Source organism: Mastomys coucha, unplaced genomic scaffold (genome assembly GCF_008632895.1).
Source record: "Mastomys coucha isolate ucsf_1 unplaced genomic scaffold, UCSF_Mcou_1 pScaffold6, whole genome shotgun sequence".
Taxonomy (NCBI): Eukaryota; Metazoa; Chordata; class Mammalia; order Rodentia; family Muridae; genus Mastomys; species Mastomys coucha.
In genome coordinates, this window is record NW_022196912.1 from 24,230,426 (window position 1) to 24,257,085 (window position 26,660).

General features: G+C 45.8%; 1 protein-coding gene across 3 annotated transcripts in view; it reads left to right on the forward strand.

Moving 5' to 3' along the window:
* The window catches only part of Ift172 (intraflagellar transport 172), a 44,153-nt gene that overhangs the window by 190 nt on the left and 17,303 nt on the right, over window positions 1–26,660 (forward strand). For all 3 annotated transcript variants that reach the window (XM_031356854.1, XM_031356856.1, XM_031356855.1), the window contains exons 2-23: window positions 5,152–5,295; window positions 5,491–5,603; window positions 6,057–6,096; window positions 6,346–6,411; window positions 6,645–6,724; window positions 6,844–6,931; window positions 8,077–8,291; window positions 9,205–9,328; window positions 9,725–9,820; window positions 11,122–11,283; window positions 11,600–11,653; window positions 11,849–11,952; window positions 12,131–12,216; window positions 15,894–16,006; window positions 16,734–16,901; window positions 20,507–20,643; window positions 20,822–20,929; window positions 24,720–24,804; window positions 25,071–25,163; window positions 25,701–25,778; window positions 26,008–26,256; window positions 26,439–26,517. In XM_031356854.1, the coding sequence (XP_031212714.1) occupies window positions 5,152–5,295; window positions 5,491–5,603; window positions 6,057–6,096; window positions 6,346–6,411; window positions 6,645–6,724; window positions 6,844–6,931; window positions 8,077–8,291; window positions 9,205–9,328; window positions 9,725–9,820; window positions 11,122–11,283; window positions 11,600–11,653; window positions 11,849–11,952; window positions 12,131–12,216; window positions 15,894–16,006; window positions 16,734–16,901; window positions 20,507–20,643; window positions 20,822–20,929; window positions 24,720–24,804; window positions 25,071–25,163; window positions 25,701–25,778; window positions 26,008–26,256; window positions 26,439–26,517 (2,482 nt within the window). The remainder of the gene's footprint in view (window positions 1–5,151; window positions 5,296–5,490; window positions 5,604–6,056; window positions 6,097–6,345; window positions 6,412–6,644; window positions 6,725–6,843; window positions 6,932–8,076; window positions 8,292–9,204; window positions 9,329–9,724; window positions 9,821–11,121; window positions 11,284–11,599; window positions 11,654–11,848; window positions 11,953–12,130; window positions 12,217–15,893; window positions 16,007–16,733; window positions 16,902–20,506; window positions 20,644–20,821; window positions 20,930–24,719; window positions 24,805–25,070; window positions 25,164–25,700; window positions 25,779–26,007; window positions 26,257–26,438; window positions 26,518–26,660) is intronic.

Consider the following 26,660-nt stretch of genomic DNA (forward strand, 5'->3'; position numbering starts at 1 on the left):
GGGAACAGAAGTTCATACTTTTTGAGCGTCTTTTTTGTGCAGAAGATTGTGAAAGATCTTTCAGCAGGCGGCATGCATCGCTAACGACTATAAGCTTTCATTGCATCACATACATCAGTTGAGTGCCAGGCCCCAAGCTTAGGCCCTACGGGATTACCCGCATTACGTCAAGGCTCTTTTTGGAGGGAGAGGCACATATATAAACAGCGATCGTAACTCCACAGGATGAAATGAGCGTTTTAGATATAAGCCTTTAAAAAGGTGAGAGCGAAAGCTGAACCCTCTTTTGGACTGTGAAACTGTGTCTCCTCAGATGCAGAAGAGGCTGGGTGGGCAATTGAGGAGGAGCCCAGAAACTTAAACGAAGATTGGCTTTGGGAGTGAAGAGGACAGAGTTTCTGTCTTAGCTTAGCTCCAACACTGACTTGACCAAATGGTATCTCTGGCTTTAACTCTCATCATAGCGCAATCTTTCTACCACTAGCTTCTTCATCTGATAAAGAAAAGACGAGTGAGAACGACTTAGGAGAATGTTAAGTAAAGTTCTATACAGAACAGAACCTTATAAGCCTTGGTGGCACAGGCTACTAATCTCAGCAATTGTGGAGGTAGGATGGTCAGGAGTACAAGGCCATTCTTAGCTATGTGGAGAGTTCAAGGCCAGCCTGGGTTACATGAGACTCTTACAGAGAGAGAGGGGGGAGGGGGAGAGAGAGGGAGGGAGAAGGAGAGAGTGAGAGGAAGAAAAGAGAAGAAAAGAAAAGAAAAGAATAGGTTGGTGAGGTGGCTCACTGGCTAAGGTACTAGCCACTAAGCCTGACCACCTGAGTTTGAGTCCTGTGACCCACACAGTGGAAAGAAAGAACCAGCTTGTGCAAGTTGCCCTCTGACATGTCCCACCCGACCCAGAATGTAAGGAAAAAGTTTTAAAGAGCATTATAAATTGGAAAGCCATGAGAAGAAAGATTAACAAGAGAGAAAGATATTCCAAATGGAAAGGACAGGCTAACACAACACAGATAAGAAGGTTGGCTGTGGGGAAATGACTCTATCACCAGTGTGAGAAACTGAGTGCAGATCTCCAGGATCCTCTTCAAAGCCTGGGTCAAAGACAGGTGGGTCCCTAGAGTTCTAGTCTGAGACCTCCACCGTACCAGAATTAATGAGCTTTCAGTTCAACGAGAGACTCTGTCTTTAAGAAAGTAAGGTGGAGAATGATTGTGAAAACATTTGATGTTGACCTCTGACCTCTACATGCACACATAGCCAAGCACATATAAGCGCCCCCCCCCCACACACACACAGACAGACAGATGGACAGACAGAACTACATACAAAACAAGTCTGCAGTTTCCAGGAGATGTTGCAAACAGTAGAGCACACACTTAGCATGTGTGAGCCCTTGCGTTTGTCCCTAGCACTACAAAGACAAGTCCCTTACCTGACTGTGCTGTTACATGCCTATACATCTTAGAGCTTGGGAGGCTGAGGCAGGAGGATTTCTGTGAGCTCAAAGCCAGTCTGAATACATAGCAAGAACTTCTTTTTAAAAAGTAAGAGTAGTCAGGCATGGTGGAGCAGGGGCAGGCAGATTTCTGTAAGTTCGATGCCAGTCTGGTTTACAAAGCGAGTTCTAGGGCTACATAGAGAGATCCTGTTTCAAAAATTAATTCTAAAAATAATATATGGCAGAATTAAGCCATTAATACATATGCCACAACAGCATAATTAAAGACATTAGAATTACAGCTTATGTAGTCAAACATACATGGATTCAAATATTGCATCTGCCATCTAAAAACTGTATATATAAACCTGAGCAAGTTTCTTAATTTTCAATGCCTCAATTTCTCCATATGTAAAATGGGAAGAATAATAGCTTGCCCTTCGGAGTTATGAGGTGTGGTACTTAATGTGTGTCAAGCATTTATGAAAATACCTGCCTGGTTCCATTTCACTTAATCCACAAGGCACATATAACCCCCCCACACAAATAAGTCAGCACACTATTGTAGAGAGAGGAGAACTCACTCATTGTGGAACTCAGGAATATTTGCAGACAGTAGCAGATGGAGATCTAGCTCAGGGATAGAACAATAAGAGGTTGTGCTCCTTGCAGGATAAACTGGTACTGTAATATGTAATTTCAAAATACCCTAATGGAAAAATTGGCAATAGAACCCTTTGGTCTCTTTAAAAAAAAAAAAAAAAAAAAGAGAGAGATGCTATCATGGCGCAGCTGGGACAGATGCCCAGGATGGACTCAGCCCAGGAAGAAGGGTGATCAACCCAAGCTGACGAAGCACCTGGGCCCCCTTCTACCCTGCCGTAGTGAACTGTTGATTCTTGACTGTGGGGACAGTGTGGTTGTTTCCTGGCTCTGGTTTGGGGGGGTTGGGTGCGATGATCCTTTTCCCTATAGACTTCGGAGGTATTTGGGTTAGGTGTGGGAAGTAAAAGTGTGTTAAGCCAGACCGCCAGTAGCCCAAGTGGCTAATCAGACATTTGGAATAGGAGCTAAGTTTTATTTCAAGAACAAAAACCTTTACTGGGAGAGCTTAAGGTGACCACAGCTGGTACAGTGAGGGACAAACAGGAAGAACGATGTCACTGGGTGGTGGTCACTTATTTTCTCCTTTGATTTTTATTTTATACAGAGGCTCATATAGCCCAGGCTGGCTTCAAGCTTGCGGTGTAGCTGAGGAAGCCCTTACACATCTGATCCTCCTGCCTTCAGCTCCCTGGTGCTGCAATTATAGGCGTGTGCTACCACACCTGTCACTCCCATATTCTTTTGCCTGTTTACTTACTTAGCTTTTTAAGGGCCAGGGGTCAAACTCGGGGACTCATGAATGCCAACCAAGCACACCTCCAACCGGGCTGCCTGTTGGCCTTTGCAGAGGTCACTTTTAACTCCAGACTTTCAGTGTGTGGGCATCTAAGCAGGGAAAGAGGCCTTCTTTCCATTTTCAGTTGAAAAAGTCTCAGTTCTAGTTATGTCACTCCTTGTTCAGGACCCCCACTAGCTCTCCGATCCCTCCCTTCAAAAGCTGTCCTGAGATGGCTCCCTCTATGCTTCCTGACCTTCCTCTGTTCTTGTGTACAAACTCCCGGCTCCCTTAAACTGCAGTTCCTTGACTTCCGTGTGCTATCCACTGCTATCTACTGCACCGTTCAACAGTATTCATCCTTCAGAGTTTAGCTTTCATCATTTAAGCATAAAATTGTCTTGGGCTTCTCTAAATCATTACTGTACTCAGTACATTTTCTTTTTTTTTATTGGATATTTTCTTTATTTATATTTCAAATGTTATCCCCTTTCCCGGTTTCCCTCCCTCCCGGAAATACCCTATCACATCCTCCCTCCCCCTACTTCTATGAGGGTGTTGCTCCACTCACGAACCCTCCCTGCCCTTGATTCCCCTACACTGGGGCATCTATGGAGCCTTCATAGGACCAAGGACATCTCCTTCCACTGGTGCATGACAAGGCCATCTTCTGCTACATATGCAGTTGGGGCCATGTATACTCCTTTGTTGATGGCTTAGTCCCTGGGAGTTCTGGGAGGGGGGAGGTCTGGTTGGTTGATATTGTTGTTCTTCCTATGGGATTGCAAACCCCTTCAACTCCTTCAGTCCCTTCTCTAACTCCTCTATTAGGGACCCCATGCCCAGTCCAATGGTTGGCTCCACCTCACACCAGCCAGAATGACTAAAATCAAAAACTCAGGTGACAGCAGATGCTGGCAAGGATGTGGAGAAAGAGGAACACTCCTCCATTGCTGGTGGGAATGCAAGCTGGCACAACCCCTCTGGAAATCAGTTTGGTGGTTCCTCAGAAAATTGGACATAGTACTATCTGAGGACCCAGCTATATACCACTCCTGGGCATATACCCAGGAGATACTCCAACATGTAATAAGGACACATGCTCCACTATGTTCATAGCAGCCTTATTTATAATAGCCAAGAGCTGGAAAGAACCCAGATGTCCTTCAACAGAGGAATGGATACAGATAATGTGGTACATTTACACAATGGAGTACTACTCAGCTATTAAAAATGATGAATTCATGAAATTCTTAGGCAAATGGATAGAACTAGGAAATATCATCCTGAGTGAGGTAATCCAATCACAAAAGACCACACATGCTATGTACTCACTGATAAGTGGATATTAGCCCAAAAGCTCCAAATAACCAGGATACAATTCACAGACCACATGAAGCTCAAGAAGAAGGAAGACCAAAGTGTGGGTGCTTTGGTCCTTCTTAGAAGGAGAACAAAATACTCATAGGAGCAAATATGGAGATAAAGGGTAGATCAGAGACTGAAGGAAAGGCCACCCAGAGACTATCCCGCCTGGGGATTCATCACATATACAGTTACCAAACTCAGACACTATTGTGGATACCAGGAAGTGCATGCTGAAAGGAGCCTGATATGGCTGTCTCCTGAGAGGCCCTGCCAGAGCCTTACAAGTACATTTTCTTCTAATGGGGCCTTTCCAATTTTGTAGCATCTTATTAGGTCCCTGGGTAGGTTCCATGTTTTGCTCTTTGTCTCTCTGTCAGCTCCTGGCCAAGTGCCTTTTTTGATGAAATGCTTGAAAACATTAATTGAATGAGTAGCTATAAGGATGAACATTTATTAGCTGAATTGATTTTTTTTTTCAGTAGCAGACTTGAGGGATGAGGGAACAAGAAGGCCATTGCTTTTGGAACAGTTGATGCTTTACATTTGTATCATGAGTCTCAGAAAGCTCATTAGGGACTCAGGAGGTGGGTTGGTAGGTACCATGTTTGGTTAGCTTGAGTGAAACCCTGGGTTCCATCCCCAGTATGGAATAAGCTTGATGTGATGGTGCATGCCATGAATCCTAGCACTCAGGAGAGGAGGTCCTTAGGGATCAGACGTTCATGTCACCCTTAGCTATAGAGTAAAACTGAAGCCAGTCTGGGTTACATAAGGCCCTAGAGAATATTGCTGGTACATTCCAGGTATATAAACAGTTTCTTCTATTTTGTTTCATTTTTAAGGGAAACACTGTGACAAGAAGAATGTAAAGCCCACACTAGGGGCTGATGAGACTGGAAATGCTCAGTGCATTCTAGACCAGCACCGTGACTACATTGACTCTTTACCTCTGCAGGATGGAGCTGCGAAGGTGACATGCATGGCCTGGTCCCAGAACAATGCTAAATTTGCTGTCTGCACAGTGGACCGAGTGGTACTTCTGTATGATGAACATGGGGAACGGAGAGACAAGTTCTCCACCAAACCAGCTGACATGAAGGTGGAGAGGACTCCCGCACAGCATGTGCCCTGTGCCCTAAACTATTACCCTAGGAAACTGTAATCTGCCTTCTAGCCCCGGGCTTGGAAAGTGGCTTACCCATTTTCTCAGTATGAATATTCTTGGGCTGTTGGCACGTGCATATGTCTTCTTTTCTCTTTCACTTATACTCATTAATTTTGTTTTGATTCCTAGTACGGCAGGAAGAGCTACATGGTGAAAGGCATGGCTTTCTCTCCTGATTCCACAAAAATTGCCATTGGACAGACTGACAACATCATCTATGTCTACAAGATTGGAGAAGATTGGTGAGGACAGATGTGGTGGGTGGCCTGCAAAAGAAGAGTTAGGCATGAGAAATGCCTGGCTCGGATAGGGACGGGGAATTGGTACCAGGCATGAGAAATACCTCACTGGGGTATTGGTAGGTATGTAGGGGGGATTGATGGCAGGATCAGGTGTAGGAGGCAGAGACTATCTAGAGTCTCCTGTGTTCATGCCTTTGCCCACCCCACGTGTCCATCAGTCCCATCCCTGGAGGAATGAGTGGGAGGTTAGTGGCAGGTCCTGAGAGCCAGTGTGGGGCTGTCTTTGATGTAGCTCCAGGGCTTCTTGGGCACTCATTCGCATCTCCATCAGACCTCCCACAGAAGGATAGGAAACACCAGTGGGCCAGGAAAGGTTTCCTGTCTTGCTCCGCTCCATCACCATCAATGTGGGGCAGTGATTTTAAGCATGCTTCCTTTCCTTTTGTTTGGCAGGGGAGACAAGAAAGTCATCTGCAACAAGTTCATCCAGACGGTAAAACTCAGAGTCTTTCTGCTTGTAAATGCAACCAGGAGTTGCCTTTGCTAATGTCTAAAGCTGGTTTGACCTGCTAAAGGATGGCATTGCCTGGCTGCTCACTGTCACCTACTAAAGAGAACTTAGCTGTGTTCCCTCCTCGAAGACCTCCCTTGTAGAAGACTAGGATGGCTGTGGGGGGTGTGGGGTTGTCATAGAGCTGATAGTCCACAAAGATGGGTTGTCCCTTTACCCTTCTGCATACAGAGTGCTGTCACTTGTCTGCTGTGGCCTGCAGAATACATCATTGTCTTTGGACTGGCTGAAGGCAAGGTAAAGGAGGGGAGGGAAAAGGAAGAAAAGGTGTTCGGTGGGGATAATGGTCCTGGGTGGGGGTGGGAGCAGCAGGGTGTATCCTTTCCCCTGGAGCCCAAGTGGGTGCTGCAGAAGAGTATACTAGGACCAGTTTTGTTCATTTTGGGGCTTTGCCATTGTTTCTCAGGACCTGGGTGAGATTGAAAGCAGTCTAGCCAGACTTGTGTGTATTCTTTAATTTTTTTTTTCAGGTTCGCTTAGCAAATACTAAAACTAACAAGTCATCTACTATCTATGGGACAGATTCTTACGTGGTAGCACTGACAACCAAGTGAGTTCCAAAAGTAACACTTGGAACTGTCAGGCACAAGTGCATTTGACAGAAAGCAGCCTTTGTCAGCGAGATAACGGTCTCTCCTCTGTGTCTGCCTTTCCGCCTTTGCTCTTCAGCTGCTCTGGGAAAGGGATACTCTCAGGTCACGCAGATGGCACCATCGTCAGATACTTCTTTGATGATGAAGGCTCTGGAGAGTCACAGGTGTGCTTAAAGTATCCTGTGGGGCAGGATGGACATTCTAGGAGCCTTCCCTGGGCCGGGGCCGGGGGCCGGGGTGGGGGGGGGGCGGGGGGGGGGGGGGGGGGGGGGGGGGGGGGGGAGCCGCTTGCCTAAGCATCATGACAGCTATTGAGGGCGGAGGCTGCAAGGGTGTGATCTTAGAGAGAAGCATTTGGATGCCACCACAGATCTGGATTTGTGTTTAGGAGGCTACAGCTTACTATTTATATGGAGGAGTAGGTGGAAGGGACCTTGAGAGAGGAGGAAATAAAGACTCAAAGGGGGACAAAAAGTGAAAATTATTTCCGTTTATGTAAATATATACATATACACAAATATGTGTGTATATATACATATTTATGTAACACACATACATACAAATGCATAAGGGGAAAAACAGGCTAGCAAGATAGCTCAGCAAGTAAAGGTGCCTGGTGCCAAACCTGTGCCAAACCTGACAGGACCCACATAGTGCAAGGAGAAAAGGGACTTCTGCAGGTTATCCTCTGTCCTTCACCCATGTGTGCACATGTGCAGTGCACACACGCAAACGCAGTGCACACACACCACGCACTCAGGCACGAACATGCACACACACAAACACACACAAACACGTAAAACAAAGTTAACTCTTTGCTTTGAAAAAAAAAAGATTGGTGTAAAGTGAAACTTTGATGTTTTACTCTATATAATTCAGTACTGTGTAAATCATTTACATTGTGAGTTACCTGCATAATTAATTAGACATAGCCCTCCTTGAAAAAGAAGTCATATGCTCTCTTGGACATAGACAGTGTTGGTTACTGTGTGCTGTCTCCCTTTGGGCAGCCTCACTAGAATATACCTAAGATCTCTAATACACCACTATGTTGCAATTTCTTTAGAGTACAACATCAACAAGTGTGTATAAATTGTATGTGTGTGTTCATGTTATGTACAGAGCATAATTTGCTAAGTCTTTAGGGTGTGTTTGTGTGGGAAGATGTCGACAGGAAGGTTTTTGGTTTTTGTTTTTTTTTTTTTCCTGTAGAGTGCTGTAGTCAGTCAAGAATGTATGGATCAGCCGCTAAGGCTGAGGAATTTCTAAGGTGGCATCCTCAAAGTAAAACTGAAATGTTGTGTCTCAGGGGAAGTTGGTTAACCATCCATGCCCACCCTATGCCTTGGCCTGGGCCACCAACAGCATTGTGGCTGCTGGCTGTGATCGGAGGATTGTGGCCTATGGAAAGGAAGGCCATGTGCTACAGACTTTCGACTATAGCCGTGACCCTCAGGAGCGGGAGTTCACCACAGCTGCTGCAAGCCCTGGAGGCCAGTCTGTCGTGCTGGGAAGTTATGACAGGTGGGTCCCCTGTCCGGTTGCATCTTCCTTCTCTAAGACCTGTGCCAGGCAAGTCACTAAACCGCAGTGGGAGCCTGGACAGAGGCAATGTCTGTTGAAAAGGATTCTCAGATTGTCACCCATTGGCACATTGGCAGCTTCAAAGCGCAGGGTGCTGCCTCAGCCTGCGATTCCACGGCAAGGATTCATTGCATTCTTCATGTTCCCATGAAGCCTCCTTCAGACTTTGAGTTCATCCCACAGCACCACAGTTGTTGCCTCTGTTTTGAGGGGGCCTTGAGAAGGAGGCAGAGCAGTCAGTCATCTTTTTACCTCCAGTGCCTATGTTGGCATCTGGTATGTGATTATAGCCACTGTGTGGTGAATGAATAAAGAATGAATCGGCAGATGAGCAGCCAGGATCTGGGTCCCCCTCTCTATGAAGGTGCTTTGTATCTCTCAGTCTCGTGGGTCTGTTTGTTCCTCTCTGCTTTGACTCCCACACTTCACTCTCCCTCTGCCTGCATTCCAGGCAGCTCATCTTTTTTATTTGTCCTGCTTTCTCTACTTCCATCCTTTTGTGTCATTTTTTTTTTAATTATTTTTTGAGATAAGGTCTCACTTTATAGCTCTGAATAGCTTGGAACTCACTAGGTAGACCAGGCTGGCCTCAAACTTGCAGCACCCTCCCATCTCTGTTCCCAAGTGTTACATTACAGGTGTGCTCTGTTTTCTTTTGCCTTGACTTTCCAAACTCCCTTTGAACCATTTTTGCCCTCCCCTGCTGGGCTGCCTTGAGGCCTGCCTGCCTCCAGGCATTGTTGTTTCCGCTTTAGCTTCTCTTTCCGGTAGAATGAGACTGCTTGCCTTTAGTTACTTATCTTCACTCTTTTACTCCACCCCCATCTCATCTAAAAGCCACAAACCTTTCTAGACTTCGGGTGTTCAACTGGAGTCCTCGAAGAAGCATCTGGGAAGAGGCGAAACCCAAGGAGATTGCAAACTTATACACTGTCACTGCCTTGGCCTGGAAGCGGGATGGCTCACGACTCTGTGCGGTGTGTTTGTAACCCTTTTCTGTATTGGTGATGGTCTCCAAACTACTTATGCCAGGACACTCCACTGTGACACTAGAGAAGCCCAAATTGCCTGGTGACTTAACCTAAAAATCTGCTGTTAAAGGCAAGAAAAGGAAATGTACACCATTGGAGGCCCCAAGGGACAGTTTTCTAGGCTAGCCTGATTTTTCTCCCTCTTTATCTAATCCACATGTGATGCCTATAAGTCCTAGGGTCGACACTTTTTGGGTTCTGATAGGTCCAAACCCTGCCTGCCCTTCTGCTGGCCACTCATCTCTAGACTGTGACACTGAGATTTAGGGTCTTAAGGGTATCTGACACCTTCCCAGTGCCAGTGCACCTTGTGTTGCCTCTCATGCTGTCCCTCTCCCTCAGGGAACACTCTGTGGTGGGGTGGAACAGTTTGACTGCTGCCTCCGAAGGAGCATTTACAAGAACAAGTTCGAGCTGACGTATGTGGGCCCTAGCCAGGTGAGCAGCTGACAGCCTGCCATGCTGAGATCTTCCCGGGCTCCTTCATCTCTAACATTTTCCCACCTGCTGGCTGCAGCCACGTCTCATCTTTAACCTTCATCCCCATGGCAGAGCTGGGAACAGAATATGTCAGGGTAACTCCTAGGCAACTTTCTTGCTACAGAGCTGTTCCAGCACCGGGCTCTAGCGTACAGGGATTGGGTTATCTTTCTGGTATAAACCTGTCTACACCAGTGCTGCCCACAAGAAGCATTGATAAGGGGCTGGTGAGATAGCTCAGCAGGTAAGAGCACCGACTGCTCTTCAGAAGGTCATGAGTTCAAATCCCAGCAACCACATGGTGGCTCACAACCACCCGTAGTGAGTTCTGACACCCTCTTCTGGTGCGTCTGAAGACAGCTACAGTGTATTACATATAATAAATAAATAAATAAATAAATAAATAAATAAATAAATAAATAAATAAGCATTGATAAACAGGATTACAGATGAGCCACAAAGCTCTGGGACCCTGTTCTCTTAGAGCTGTGATTCTCATGCTCCCTCTGCCCTCCCTTTCCTATTGATTTGTTCCTTTATCTTTGCATGCTCTTACCTTTGTCCATACCTACACACGTAATTAACAATCTTAAACAAACAAAAATGACAGAAGTGGCCCATGAGTCTGAGGCCAATCTGATCTACATATAGCAAGTTCCAGGCCAATTGGGCTACATAGTAAGACCTTGTCTCAAAAACAAAAGCAAAGCAGACGTTGAATGTTGTAGGTTGCCCTGCAACTTACTGCAACAGTTGAAGAAAAAGAAAATCTTAGCACTCAAGAAACTGAGGCAGGAGAATGGCCAGTTGTATATCATCTTTGGCACATAGGGAGACTCTTAAAAACCCAAAATAATAATAAGTAACAATTATTTTTATTATTATATTTAATTATATTTCCAATATTATTAATTATTATATTTAATTACATTATAATTAATATTATTAATTATTATTATACAGTAGTCTGTCTTAAGACTTGTACTAAGAACTGTGGAGACAAAGTGAGAGATTGGTGTGATTCAGTAGAACTTTCAGAATCAAATGTGTCAAGAACAGCAGAAGAGGGACTGTGGAAGTATTCCCTAAGTAGCAAATCCCCATGTGTGTAAGGCATTGCCATTAGCAGCAGCATCCCAGGCCAAGTGTGGATGCAGGCTGAGCTATGTTCAGCATCCTGGAGGTGTGTGTGGGGCAAGCACCTTCGCTCCTCTTCTGTGCTGGGAAAGGCCAAAAGGCTCAGACTTGTCCCTTACCAGGTGATTGTGAAGAACCTGTCTTCAGGGACCAGGGTTGTGCTCAAGTCACACTATGGCTATGAAGTAGAAGAGGTGAAAATCCTGGGAAAGGAACGTTACTTAGTGGCTCACACATCAGACACGCTGCTGCTGGGAGACCTGAACACCAACCGCCTCAGTGAGGTAGGGACTGAGGATGCCGGACTGGGTAATGGGATGTCTTGGCTAATTCTGTTGTCCAGTACCCCCAGAAGTAAGATCCCCAAAAGAGGCTCTAACATTCTGATGTTGATGACCTTGTTTCAAGAAGTGAGAAGTGTAAAATCCTAGGGTAGAATTTCTATGTCGGGCTGTTTTTACGAAGCCACCTCTTGAAAATGTAGGAGTCAAGGCACAGAGCATCTTTTATGTGATCCTGAGGCCTCCCTGAATGAGGTCTTCCAGCCTTGTCTTGGGTAATTCTCTACATTGTCTCTGATGTTTTCTCCTTACTTTGCAGATAGCCTGGCAGGGATCTGGTGGCAATGAGAAATATTTCTTCGAAAATGAGAATGTAAGTAGAACTCAGCCCCTGCCAGCATTTCCGTAAACCTCATTCCAGCTCCTAGTCAGAAGACTGAGTGGGAGGGGTGGGAGACAGCAGGTAGAGGGTGGGGGTCACGCAGGAAAGGATAAGGAGAGAAGTCACCCTAAGCCACACTACCCCTCCCACTGTTTTTCTCCATGCTTCCCTCCCATTCTCCCCCAGGTATGCATGATCTTCAATGCTGGAGAGCTGACCCTGGTAGAATATGGGAGTAACGACTCCCTGGGTTCTGTGCGCACTGAATTCATGAACCCTCACCTCATCAGGTAAGGTAACCTTACGAGGTTCTCTGAACCCTTGAAGGCTAGGAGAATTCCTTTTGAACTTCTCAACTGTGTTTAGATTGTCCCTAGATCAGTCCGAAACTTCATCCATACAGTACTCAGAACCCTCAGTACAACCCCAGGCTTAAGCCTTTGCCTTACCAAGTCCTTCACGTTTCAGCGTCCGTATCAATGAGCGCTGCCAGCGAGGAATGGAAGATAATAAGAAATTGGCTTATCTTGTTGACATTAAGACGATCGCTATAGGTAAGACGCTTTTGTAACTTTAATACCAGAACAGATTCCCGTACTGCCCTCTGTGTCACAGGACTGTGTCCATGAAGAGTCTAAGAAACTGAAAGGCACCAGGTAAGTCCTCTTTCCCAGTAGTTACACACAGTGTTTAAGTCCCTGTGAGTGTGCCTCTAGGTAAGTACCTAGCTGTGGATACAGATACACCCAGGCCTGTCCACATAATCACCATGTTATCCGGTCACATATCTCAGGGCCAGCAAGTCGTGAACAGCAGAGAGCTATCAGCAACTGTAGGAATTTTCCTGCTTAGACATCATCAAATCATAGACTTTTTAAAACTAGAAGGGCCATCAATTTTAAAAATTATTAGGGCCAGGCAGTGGTGGCACACGCCTTTAATCCCAGCGCTTGAGAGGCAGAGGCAGGCGGATCTCTGAGTTCGAGGCCAGCCTGGTCTACAGAGTGAGTTCCAGGACAGCCAGGGCTACATGGAGAAACCCTGTCTCAAAAAAAAAAAAAAAATCCCTTATTAGTAACTAGTATCAATAGAACTTAATTTGCATTCCACAAGGATTTCATTTATAAATCTTTATTATTTTTACCACCAAATGTTACAGGCATCAAGAATAGCATAGCACCCTCCAGAAAATGTAGACATGAGAATATACATGCAGCATGGCTGTAAAAACATGGGATTCTGGTCAGTCAGCCACCTCGTCTGCACTTGCTGTTTGTGAGTCTACCAAATGTCCTTAGTCTGTCTCACACAGTGGGAACAAAGTCAGTACCTGCCCCAGATGGAAGCATTTAGATCCTTGCCTGACGCAAAATCGTTTAGTAAATTCTGACTGTTGATAGTCATGACATATTATTAAAACTTGCTTACCCATGCCTAGTTCTGCCAAATCATAACATTTTGTCATATTTACAGAGTCTTTTGCTTCATATCTTACTTGTGGCATTTAAAGCATTAAGTTTTAAAAGATTTATTTTTATTTATATGTATGGCTACTTTGCCAGCACACAAGAGTGAGTGTGTACCATGTGTGTGTCTGGTGCTTTCGGAGGCAATGCCACTCTCTGAGTCTATGCTTAGAGTAGAATTGCTGGATCGTAGAAGAACGGTATTTTCCCCTTCACTGCTCTCCACAGAGGTTGACCAGCTTCCTTCCATTTCTCTCACACTCTCTCGAGTCCTGATTGCCTGGTGTATGGGCAATGCTCCTGCATTTCATATTGTCATTCATATATCTTCTGCAAATCGCAGTTCTCATCCTGTACACATTGTGCAAGTCAAGTTGTCTCAGTTAGAGATGCGAAGGCCTTTACATATATGTGTGTATAAGCATGTGTGTGTGTGTGTGTGTGTGTGTGTGTGTGTGTGTGTGTGTGTGTGTGTGTTTGTAGCCTCTGATAGTTACTTACATTGCAGATTTTTTTTTCTCAGTCTTTGGCTTGACTTTTTCTTTTTAGTGTCTTTAGTATTCAGATATTTTAAAATGTTGTTATACTTATTTATCCATTGGGCTTGGGAAAGCGTGTATGAATGACACTCAAGTGGAGGTCAAAGGGCAACCTGACGCAGTGGAGTTTTTCCTTCCTCCATGTGGGTCTAAGGGCTCAAACTCCAGGCCTGCATCAGCACCTTTAAAATTTGATATAGGGGCCAGCAAGTTGACTCACATCTGCAGGTGCTCGGCTGCTCCACACCTGAGGGCTTAAGAGGGAGAGAACTGACTCCTGCAAGCTATCTCCTGACTTCCAAATGTGTTCCTCACAAATTAAAAATAAGTAAATAATGGTAATTAAGTGTTGTTCTTGTTTGGGTTTTGGTTTTGGGTTTGGGTTTTTTTTGTTTGTTTGGTTTTGTTTTTGTTTTTTGAGATAGGGTTTCTGTGTAACCTTGGCTGTCCTGTAACTCACTCTGTTGACTAGGTTGGAAAAAAATTTAATTAAAAAACAATTGAGGTTGGGATGTAGCAGCTTGGTGGTAGAGAGCCAGGCAGGTCCTGGGTTCAGGTACCAGTACTGCTGATATGACAGGAACAGCATTGCTGATTCTGAGGTCTTGTTTAAGAACTTTCCCCCCTGCTGGGCAGTGGTGGTGCAGGCCTTTAATCCCAGCACTTGGGAGGCAGAGGCCAGCAGATTTCTGAGTTCCAGGCCAGCCTGGTCTACAGAGTGAGTTCCAGGACAGCCAGGGCTACACAGAGAAACCCTGCCTTGAAAAACAACAAAAAAAACTTTTCCCCTATGCCCTCCTATATTTTAACATTCTTAAGTTCTGCTTTCCACTGGACTTTATTTTTGTATTTGATATAGGTTTTAACTTTATTTCTTTCATCTGTTTAACTATTTACCCAGTGGTTTGTTATGCCATCCCTGTCATAAATGACACTTTCATACACATATGGGCCTCTTTTTAAGATAGTTTTATATTTCATGATTATTGCATTTCACATTTGAGCTCAGAAATGCAGGTATCTGCAGTAGAAATGATATGTAGGTACAGAGGCCTCAGATCAGTGACAGTGACAAACCGTGAGACTTCAGACTAGTCCACTTACACCAAAGGATTGAGACAGACAGACAGACAGACAGACAGATAGAGTTTGCCAATTGTCTGAGTCACTAGTCCCTTTAAATATAATGGAAATTATCAACATTTTCCCAGAAAAAAAAAAGTGAATATACATAAAATTTTGTGTGTAGTTTCAGGGTTCATGGGGCTCTTGCTGCTCCAACATGGCTTAGTGCACTAACATGGCTTGATTTGGCTTAGTTTTGGTTGCTGTTTTGTTTTGTAGTTTGGTGTTTTAAGACATGGTGTCATGTAGCCCAGATTTGTTTTGAATTCCTAATTGTCTTGCCTCAGACCCTTGAGTGCCGGGATTATAGATAGGAGTCACAGTGCCCATTGTCATAATCTCTATGTCTCCAAAGTTTAGACTACCACATGACCAGCGTTGGCTGGCCTCCGGTTGGTCAGCTCACTGAGCCTGGCCGACTCAGGGGCTCCCTTCTCCTGCTCCGTCTGTGTGCTCCTCCACTCTTCAGTGCTATCTCACCTTGGGCACTCCATCACTCACATGGTTCCTTATAGTATGACATCACCAATGCCATTTCAGTCTTCAAAATTCAGTTACCTCTGGAATTCAGGACCACACTCAACTGTTTTCAACTTGTTGTTTCAAGTCAGGGTCAGATAAGGTAGCTGGAGCTGACCTACATAGAAGGGCTGGCCTCGAACTCCCTCTCTTTGTGCCTTAGCTTTCTGAGGTACATAGCCATGTACCTCCATAAGACCTTTTAGTTAGCTGCAAAGCCAAGTAAAACTATCTGTAATTCTAAACAAGTTTCTTAGCTTTCTTGTGTGTGTCTTTGTGTCTGGCTGCATCTAGCCCGGGATAGACTCAGACTTGCTCTGTGGCTGGCTTTGAACTGATCTTCCAGCCTTCCACTCATAAGTTCTGGGACTATAGACATGGAATAAATACCATGCAGCAAGACCCGCTTTTTGAAGCATTCTAGAAAAATTGTTCTGTATTGTTTTTTGCAGTCCACACTGATACCCGTGAGCTGATGAAATGTTGTTAAAGCCCAGCATGATTATAAGACCAGAGTTGTACAGACCAACTGTGGCTTTACACATGGCTGGAGTTGGTCTTCTTACTCTGTCTTCTTTGCAGTGGATCTGATTGGTGGCTACAACATTGGTACTATCAGTCATGAAAGCCGTGTGGATTGGCTGGAACTTAATGAGACTGGACACAAGCTTCTCTTCAGAGACCGGAAACTTCGTGTGAGAAGGGTTATTTGGGCCTTAGGCATAGGTTGGTCCAGAGGGTGTGAAATAAGCTGTTACCAGGGACTGTGGTAGGCAATGCAGAGCTAAGTTCTTGGTTCTGTTTGCCATTAGCATAGCGAGGAACAAAGGACAGTCTGTATTATGTCACTACCCGTCCTGTGTACCCTGAAGGAGACTGTCTTAAGATGGGAACAAAGTCAGGAAGGGCGTTTGAGAGTTGGTTTCTTACTGTTCCCAAGTCGGTGTCCTCATGAAGCTATGTCCCCCTCCTCAGGTCTGGCTGACCTTTGCCCAGACCTGCTCCTCTGGTGTGGTTCAGCCACACTTAGCTCAGGGCATGAAGACTGGCTTGAGTAGTCCCTTGAGTAACCCTTACATATCCTTTTCTCATTATGGCATCACCAAGAAGTTAGCCTTTCTTGTGATTGTCCATTTCAGTGAATGAACCACTGTGACTTGTCCACTCATTTAGTTTTGTTTGGTAGCCTCTTTAGTCTGGTCCAGGCTTACTCTAAGAATGAAAGTCTGGCCTTCACCTAACACCACCCTGACTGTAGGTCTTAGCTTGCCTGGTCTTCTCATCCTTGACCAGAGTTAGGATATACCACATTAGAGTAAGACCAGGAGCTGGACGTTTATTTTACCACTGGGGAAATAGGCAAAATCAGATGCTGTCGTCATCACACCCCCTTTTAACTGCGCTCTCTCCCTCCCCCTCCAGCTGCATCTATACGACATTGAAAGCTGCTCTAAGACAATGATCCTCAACTTCTGCTCCTACGTGCAGTGGGTTCCGGGGAGTGATGTGCTGGTAGCTCAGAACCGAAACAGCTTATGTGTATGGTACAATATTGAGGCCCCTGAGAGAGTCACCATGTCCTCTATCAGGGTATGTTGATACCAGGAGACTCCAGACATGTGTCAGTCTAATTAATTAGAACCCCAAGGAAAAGGCTGTGCAGCTGCTCTGTTCTTTCTGTGTATCCATAATCCCTATGATAAAACTGCAAGCGCAGCCTATACCCCTCCTCATTAGTGGCCCGCCTCCACAGTCATCCTTGCTTAAGTTTCCTGACCTTGTATTAGATTCCTAGAGAGGAGCCACATTGCAGTGACCGTGAGACTATATGAAGTCACCATGTGCAGTTCTCTCTAATCTAAGAGACAGACGCAGTGGGAGGGATGGTTCATGCATTCACCCTTGTACCTATTCACTGTTATAGGCCATTCAAATTTCTCTTTCCTCAGATTACACATAAACACTCCACTGTCCCATCCCAACATCACCCCCACACACACACACATACACACACATACACACACACACACATACACACACACACACACACACACACACACACACACACACACACATTCACAGATACCATGGCATACATGTGGAGGTCAGAGGACAACTCATGGGAGTCCGCTCTCTTCTTCCACCATGTGGGTACTGGCATTGAGCACAGGCCATTAAGTGCCTTTACCCGATGAGCCATCTCTCTGGCTCTTAGTTCTAATCGTTGTTGTTGTTGTTGTTGTTGTTGCTGCTGCTGCTGCTGCTGCTGCTGTGCTGAGACCAAACCCAGGGCTTTAGGCACGATGCACAAGTATTTACCACTGTGCTTTTAAATTAAATGCAGTGGGTTTCTAAAAGTAAACCTTTAGTTTTGGGTTTTATTTTTTTAAGAAAAGATTTATTTATGTTATGTGTATGTTTGTTTTACCTACATGTATTGTCTGTGTACCACATGCATGCCTGGTACCTGTGGAAACCAGAAAAGGTTGGGTCCCCTGGAACTAGAGTTACAGATGATTATGAGCTGCCGTGTGAGGGCTGAGAACCAAACTCAAGTCCTCTGTAAGAGCTGACCAGTGAGCTATCTCTTCAGCTTCAACTTTGAGTCTTTCAGTCTCTAGTCTGGCTGCGAGCCCTTGCTAGTCTTGAACTTTCTACACTCCTGCCTTTGCTAAGTACCTCCATGCTGCAATTACAGCCACCTTGCCTGGCTCATATGCTTTTTTTTTTTTTTAATTCCCAAAATAAGCATCATTCATATTTGCTTTCTTGCTCTTTCTCCCCACCTCTACCCAAAGGCCTAGAACTAGGACTTGTTACGTAGCTCAGGCTAGCCTCCTGGCTCTTCCTCCCTAAGTGCTGGTATCACAAGCAGAGGCTACCACACATGGCTCACAACATTATTATTTTTTATGGATAGAACTTGGATTCACCACTAGCATATTTGTTTCTTACCTTTTCTTCCAACAGTGTCAGTCTCCCCTCGGGAATGGTTTTTCTTCTTGGAGAATCATTTAGAAATCCCTTAGGTGAGAGTCTCATTAGCAGAAAATTATAACCTCTCAGGTTTTGATGATCTGAACATGCTTTTGTTCTAAAAACAGTTTCAGACTCAGTACCTAGGTTTAGACCAGCAGCTAACTTTTCTTAGTGCTTTGTAACATGTTATCCCAATCATTCACTGGCATGTTCTGAGAGATTTATTAGCAGCTCTTTTCTCTTTGGTTGCTTTGAAGATATATTTTGTTGTTGTTGTTGTTGTTGTTGTTTTTGAGACAGGGTTTCTCTGTATAGCCCTGGCTGTCCTGGAATTCACTCTGTAGACCAGGCTGGCCTCGAACTCAGAAATCCGCTTGCCTCTGCCTCCCAAGTGCTGGGATTAAAGGCATGCGGCACCACCACCTAGTGAAGTTATTTTTTTTTAATTTCTAATTGTGTGCGAGTGTGCGTGCGTGCGTGTGTGCATGTGTGTGCATGCGTGTGCATGTACATGCACACAACGAAGGGCAGGTACCTGCTGAGGCCAGAAGAGGGCATCAGATCTCCTAAGCTAGAGTTACAGGCAGCCCTGAGCTGCCCGTCTTAGGTTCTGGGAACCAAATTCAGGTCTTTTGCCAGAATAGTGCGCACTCTGAGCCCTCTCCTCAGGCCCTCTCCTCAGACCCTCTCCTCAGGCCCTCTCCTCAGGCCCTCTCCTCAAGCCCTCTTCTCAAGCCCTCTTTGATTGCTTTTAAAACTACCTTTCTTAGGTGTTTTGACACTATACTATATTTTTTCTACACAGTATTTTTTTTCCTTGTGATAGCTCTTGCTGTATAGGACAGACTGGCCTCAAATTCCTGGGCTCAGGCCATCCCTGCCCTGGCCACCTGAGAGTTGGGGACTGTAGGCACAGGCCACTTCATCAGGTTAGAGGTTTGGGTGTCTATCTAGTGGATGGCTAGCCACTGAACCTATGTGTTGGAAGTAAAATCTCTAGTACTGAGATGTACCTCTTGCCTTTATATATACATTTAAATGCTTTTCCACTCGGCATATGCTGTGTTTCCTGTAACTGAATACAAACAGCCCCGCGGTCTTGGGAACTTGTCAGCCATCCTCTCCCAGGAATTCTAACCAGGTGTATACCGCACTGCTGCTCCTGTCTCATTTGCCTTTTCAACCTCTTGTGTTTCTTTCTTCTTGCCCGTGAACATTCTGGATGATATCTTTAGCTCCATCCTTCAGTCCAACCGTTCAGTCTTTACACTTGTCTGCTACTCCAGCTGCCATTGAGGTTTTACTCCAGAAGCTAAATCTGGGCTGGAACTTGTCCCTGCTCAACACCACAGGTTTCATGATAGAAAATTTCATTTGATTCTTTCCCCAATATGCCCAGCCACTCCACAGTATTTCCTTACTTAATTTCCTATATCATCTCCATATCTCTAAATACGTAATACGTAATCTTACAGCAATGCATTGCTTATTCTTTTTTTAAATACTTACTTATTTAGATTTATATATTTATTTTATGTATACAATGGATGCTCTGTCTTCATATACACCAGAAGAATTAGATCCCATTACAGATGATTGTGAGCTAACATGTGGTTGCTAGGAATTGAACTCAGGACCTCTGGAGTCTAGTGCTTTTAACTGAGCTATCTCTCCAACCCCTATTACTGCTATTCTTAATAACTAAAATTCTTAAAACTCTAAAATTGTCTATAGTTACAATTTATCCTTTCATACTGGTTGTAGTGTGTGTGTATATTCACACTTCTGTTACTCTCACTGCAATCTTCTGGTCTGATTTTAGAGCCCCTGAGGAATGACACTCAAGCTTGTCTTCTGGCCTCATGTGGACATGTATATGCCTGTGTATACATGGAGTCCACACAGTCACACAAGTACACACACACACACACACACACACACACACACACACACGCCTTAGTCATGTAGCACTGCTGAAGAACTAGATGCCATTCTGTTAGTATCCCTCCAGGCACTGGAGCTGACATTGTTAACTTTAATCCAAGGATACTGCCACAGCTCTGGCATTTATCAGCCTGGGAGACATACAGTGATAAGACACAAGGCCACTGTCATTCCCTGGAGTGAACCGTGGGCTAGGTGAGAGAAGGCCTGCTCAGTAGCTGGAGGCATGGAAGCGCTAATCTGGAATTGGGTGGTGGGATGGCCTGTTTCAGGGTGATGTTGTCGGTCTGGAACGAGGTGGTGGGAAGACAGAGGTCATGGTGACGGAAGGCGTGACTACTGTGGCCTACACCCTGGACGAGGGCCTGATTGAGTTTGGAACAGCCATCGATGATGGCAACTATACCCGGTGAGAGGCTGCTGACAGCCAAGTGGTGGTGAGCGACCCCTTAAACTGCCATAGCTCACAGGGTCATGTGATTCTTTGTTCCTCCCCTCTTCCCGCCCAGCCCCAGTGTTCCAGATCTGGCTTCTGTCTGTCAGTTCCCTGGCTTCACTTGTGCTTTGCTTGCCTTCCTCCTCTCCAGGGCTACAGCCTTCTTGGAGACCCTGGAGATGACCCCGGAAACAGAGGCAATGTGGAAAACCTTGAGCAAACTGGCCCTGGAGGCAAGGCAGCTTCACACTGCTGAGAGGTAAGAGTGGTGTGCATCTGAGATGCTGGTAGCTAGGAGGCCTCTTGAGTGCTCATCTGTGGGCTGCTCCTGTCCCGCGTGCAGGCGCTGCCACACCCCACCCACACTGCAATGCTGTGAGCCCTCCCTAGTACACTTACAAACACCCACCAACCCTAGATCTGAAGAATAGATCTTTTAAAAAATAGTTTTAAATTTTGTGTCTAAGAATGTCAGGGTGTGGGTCTGTACACATGAGTGCAAGTGCCCACCAAGGTCAGAAGAGAGTGTTGAATCCCCCGGAGCTGGAGGCTCAGGAGCTTATGAGCGGCATTGATGGAGGCACTGGGATCAAACACCAGCCTTCAATGAGAGCTCCACACATTCTTATCTGCAGAGCCATCTGTCTAGCTTTGAAAATGCCTTAATATTTTTTCGTCCTTTTCTTTGCAAGGTTCCCCTTTAAGAGGTTGATTGTTAGCTGTGTAGTGGTGATGCACACCTTTAATCTCAGCACTCAGGAGGCAGAGGCTGAAGGCCAACCTGGTCTACAGAGCAAGTTCCAGGACAACCAGGGCTATACAGAGAAACTCTGTCTCCCAAACAAACAAACAATCCCAAGTGCTGAGATAAAAGGCATGTGCTACCACTACCACCTGGCTAGTTATTCTTAATTGGGTCTGCATTAGTCACTTTTGTATTGCTATGATAAAACACCACGACCAAGGCAGCTTATAAAAGAAAGCATAAAATAGGCTTATAGTTCCAGGGGGTTAGACTCCATTATGGTAGAGTGAAGTCATGGTGGCCTAGACAGCCAAGAGCTCACATCTTAGAACCAGCAAGCAGAGAGCACTGGAGTTGGCAGAAAGCTTTTGAAACTTGAAAGCTCCACCCCCAGTGACACACCTCCTAATCCTTCCCAAACAGTTCCACAAACTGGGAAGCAAGTCTTCAAGCATCTGAACCTGTGGGAGGCATTCTTATCCAAACCACCACAGTGTGTGTGTGTGTGGGGGGGGGGGGGGGTGTATAGGCCTTTCCACATGAATGCTGGTTCTGCAAAGGTCTGAGGTATCGGTTCTCCTAGAGCTGGAGTTACAGGCAGTTGTGAGTCTCCTGATGGAGGTACTGGGAATTGAACTCAGGTCATCCGTAAGAGCAGTATACCCTCCTAACCACTAAGGCATCTATCTCTCCAGCCTGCCCAAGAGTTTCTATCATGCCTTCCATGTCTGTCCTGGTTGTGGTGCACAGGTGTTAGACAAGTTTGTGACTTCAGAGTCCTTCAGACCTTGGCTCCATTTCCCAGCAGTGATGATGTCATTACCATGTAGCATTATAAGGAAGGGGCAGTGGTGATGGTGATGAAGAACAGTAAGAGCATTAGTGTGAAAGGCTTCTGGGCATGCAAGTGCCCAGCACATATCAGCTGCTTCTAGGAAGTGGCCTCGAGCTTTCCCCCCTTGTACCCACACAGACTATCAGCAAGCCTTAATGACTCCATCCTGTCTGTTCACTTTTTACTTTGTTTTTGTTTTTGTTTTTGTTTTTTCGAGACAGGGTTTCTCTGTGTAGCCCTGGCTGTCCTGGAACTCACTCTGTAGACCAGGCTGGCCTCGAACTCAGAAATACACCTGTCTCTGCCTCCCAAGTGCTGGGATTAAAGGCGTGCGCCACCACTGCCCAGCTCTCTTTTTACTTTTTAAGGTGTATTTATTTTTATGTGTATGTCTGGTTTGCTTGCATATAAATTTCGTGTGTCTGGTACACATGGAGGTGGCATCAGGTCCCCTGAAACTGGACTTACAGATGGTTATGAACCTCCTTGTGGGCCCTGGGAACCAAACCCTAGTCCTACACAATAGTAACAAGAGCTCTTAACTGCTAAGCCATTGTTTCAGCCCTGATTTTGTTTTTATAGCCCAGACTGGCCTAAATTTCATATGTAACCATGGGTGAGCTTAGAATTCTGATCCTCCTGCCTCTCCCTCTTGGTGCTAAGATTACAGGCTTGTACCACCACACCTTGTTTATGTAGTACTGGGTGATGTGTGCCACCAACACCCGGCAAAAGCTTTCTTAAAAATCATCAGTTAGAAGGCTAGAGACGTCGCTTAGTCAGTAGAGTACTTGCCTAGCATGCATGAAGCCCTGGCTTTGATCTCCAGTACCACCTGTGCCAGCCATTATAGCACATGCCTATAATTTCAGAACTTGAGAGATGGAGGCAGGAGGATCAGAAGTTCAAAGTTATCCTTGACTATATAATGAGTTCAAGACCAGCCTGGGCTACATGAGACCCTGTTTATAAAACAACAACAACAACAACAAAACCTATTATATAATTGTTTTTTGCCCAGAAATTTCTAATAGCTTACTGTTATATTCAGTATAAAATCTAGACTGCTTGCCGTGGCCAGTGGCCCTGCAAGTATTTGCCTCAGCTTCTTTCTTAGTCCCATTATCTGCTTGCCCATTCATCTCTAGCCACACCATTACTTTTGGCTCTGAGCATGCCCTACTCATCCTTGATGGGAGTTGCTTGACCATCCCTTCTGCCCCATCTTGCCAAGACTAACTCTCTTAAAAATGTTTCTATTTGCGTATATTAACCATACATGCTAATGGGTTCCCTTATGGTACTGTAATATGCCTTTTCATATTCACCCCATCTCCCTGTCTTGTCTCTCCCTCTCAACTCTGTCTGATCCCCTTCTTCCCATCTAGTCCCCCTTCTACCTTAGTCTCTCTTTTTAATGATTCAGTGAGTTTCACTAGTATTGCTTACAGGATCACAGGCAGGCAGTGGCTACACCAGTGGCTTACCAGTGGCTACACCAAGAAGAAAGTGTCTCCTCTTCCACCACTCCCCGCCCCCACACCAACCATTAACTGCCCATAGATCCTGAGGGAGGGCGGGGCCTTGTGAGTGTCTATATCCCCTTAACAAGATATTGATGGTCCCATGTGCCACAGCCATGTGGCCTGGAAGACAGCATTCCACAACACACTACGTTGTCTTCCATCTCTTACATTCTTTCCAGTCCCTCTCCCGAGATGGTCCCTGGACTTTAGTGGGGTGTGCATGCCTCCCATTTAGGGCCAAGCACCCAGCAGTCACTTATCCTCAGCTCTCTGACCAGTCCTGGCTCTGCAGTTACGTATGCCCACTACACGAAGCAGCTTCCTGACTAATGCTGTGCTGATTGGTGGGCATGGCCACAATTATTTAGAAAGTGATCGGATGATGAATCATGTCCATTTTGCAAAAATAACAGCAGTAGCTTCCCCACTAGAGCCAGTGACTTCTCCAGTCGCAGACTTTTGACCAGGTTTCAGCCCCAGATGTGGATTTCCTGTTGTGGAGCAGGCCTGAAATCCAACAAGAAAGTTCCTCGTTACCCCCTTAACAGAGTTCCACTTTGTAGCAATGGCCATATTTTTGCCTGGCCAGTGAGGAGCTGCTCTTTATTGTCAGGTGCCAGCCAATGTCAGTGACCTCCTCAGTCACTGGTGACAGTGTCACCATGGCTCATTTCACTTTTCATTCTCCTCATCTTTATCTGTTTACGATTATCTGTCTCCACTGGAGTGGAAAATCTCCAAGAACAAGGCTTTCCTCTTCCTTGTCCCTCTTGGGACAAGCCAGGCACGGTGGCACACACCTGTAGTCCCAGCTACTCGACAGGGATCATATCAGTGCAGGCGGACGGGGACACACAAGATGCTCCTTACATACTTGTGGAACGACGGGGTAGTGACAGTCCTGTGATAATATAACTGTTGTATTATTGCCTCCCCGCTGTAGGTGCTTCTCTGCTTTGGGTCACGTGGCCAAAGCTCGGTTCCTGCATGAGACCAATGAGATTGCAGATCAGGTGTCCAGGGAATATGCAAGTATCCTCTTGACTCCTTTGGTCTCCCAAACCGTAACTTCTGTTAGTTTTAGTTCTGTGATTCTTAGGTTTGTAGCCTCCCTTCCTTCTTCTACCCTGCCCACCCCTCATCCCTAAAGTTGGACCACTTTGGAATTTCATGAAACCTCAGGCTGCTAAGTCCCTTAAAGATCTTTAGCTTCCCAAGTCTGTTAGCATCCATGGCCTCCTGGCCTTCCTGTGTCTGCCTGTGCTGAGTGACCAAACCTCCCTTTCCCCTGCAGGGAGGAGAAGGAACAGACTTCTATCAAGTCCGAGCTCGTCTGGCCATGCTGGAGAAGAACTACAAACTGGCTGAAATGATCTTCTTGGAACAGGTAATGGGGATGGAAGAGGGGCTCCTGGGGGCTAGTCAATGAGTCTTCTGAAAGTTTGGGGAGAACTTTTAAGCTTAGAGAGTTTATTCCATGCCTTCCTTAGGTTCTTCCTCTGTGTTATCTTTATCTAGGCAAACATCTTCCTTTGGACTTTAATATTTTTCTTCTTTTCAGAATGATGTCTCAGCTTCTCTCTACTCCAGAACCTGTCTTTGCAGTTCTTGTGCATAGGGTAGATCCAAGTTTTTGTGGAACCCCAAACTTATATAGTCTGAGAAGCCTTTAAAGCATTTTGTAGTTTATAGTAACTCCATCACTGGAGCCAGGAGTGTAGCTCAGTGGTTGAGCATGGGCTTAACATGTGCAAGGCACTTGATTACATTTCCAGTGCACTAGCAGTCATGAGTGAGCATTCACACACGCACGCATGCACGCATGCACACATGCACACACACACACCTTAGCCAGGCTGAGCAGAGCTCACTAGTATTGACCCTCTGCCTCCCTGGTGCCCTTTCTTCTGTGTGGTACCCCTAGAATGCTGTTGAAGAGGCCATGGACATGTACCAGGAGCTGCACCGCTGGGATGAGTGCATTGCTGTGGCTGAGGCCAAGGTATTGCTTCTGTCCTCTCATCACAACTGTTCAGAATTGGACTCACCAATTCTAGAAATCTTTCCAAGGAAGCCATGGGATCTGGAATGGGGTTGGGACTGGCTGATATGGTGCAGAATTAACATACTGTGTCGTGGGAGGAGTCATACTGTCACAGAAGAACCGGGAGAAATGGAAAGTGGGAGAGCTGGGCAGGATGGGATTCCTATCTCTCTCTGTTTATGTCCAGGGACACCCAGCCCTGGAGAAGCTACGCAGAGATTACTATCAGTGGTTAATGGACACACAGCAAGAGGAACGAGCAGGTGAACTGCAGGAGAGCCAAGGGGACGGGCTGGCAGCCATCAGCCTCTACCTCAAAGCTGGGCTCCCCGCCAAAGCTGCACGGCTGGTGCTGACTCGAGAGGAGCTTTTGGCCAACACAGAGCTGGTAGAGCATATCACCACAGCCCTCATCAAGGGAGAGCTCTATGAAAGGGTATGTTGACTGCCTTTTCCTGGCTCTAATCTCCAGGACCTGAACCCCTCTGCCACCTAAAGGAAGCGAAGGAAGGGACACATAACTCTGACTGACTGCAAGCATTCCTTCCTTGGGGAGCTGATTCTTGACTGATTGTGTTCTGTGGGTCTCATTCATTGTAGCCATATATGTATTTACAGGCAGGTGATCTCTTTGAGAAGATTCGAAATCCACAGCGGGCCCTTGAGTGCTACTGTAAAGGCAATGCCTTCATGAAAGGTACCAGCCACTCATGAGTGTTCCCTGACCCTGGACATTGTTGCCTGTCCAGCACCCAGCATCTCCCTGGGGACATCCCACATCTCCCTGGGGACATCTCACATCTCCCTGGGGACATCTTGCTTTCCTCTACACCTCGCCCA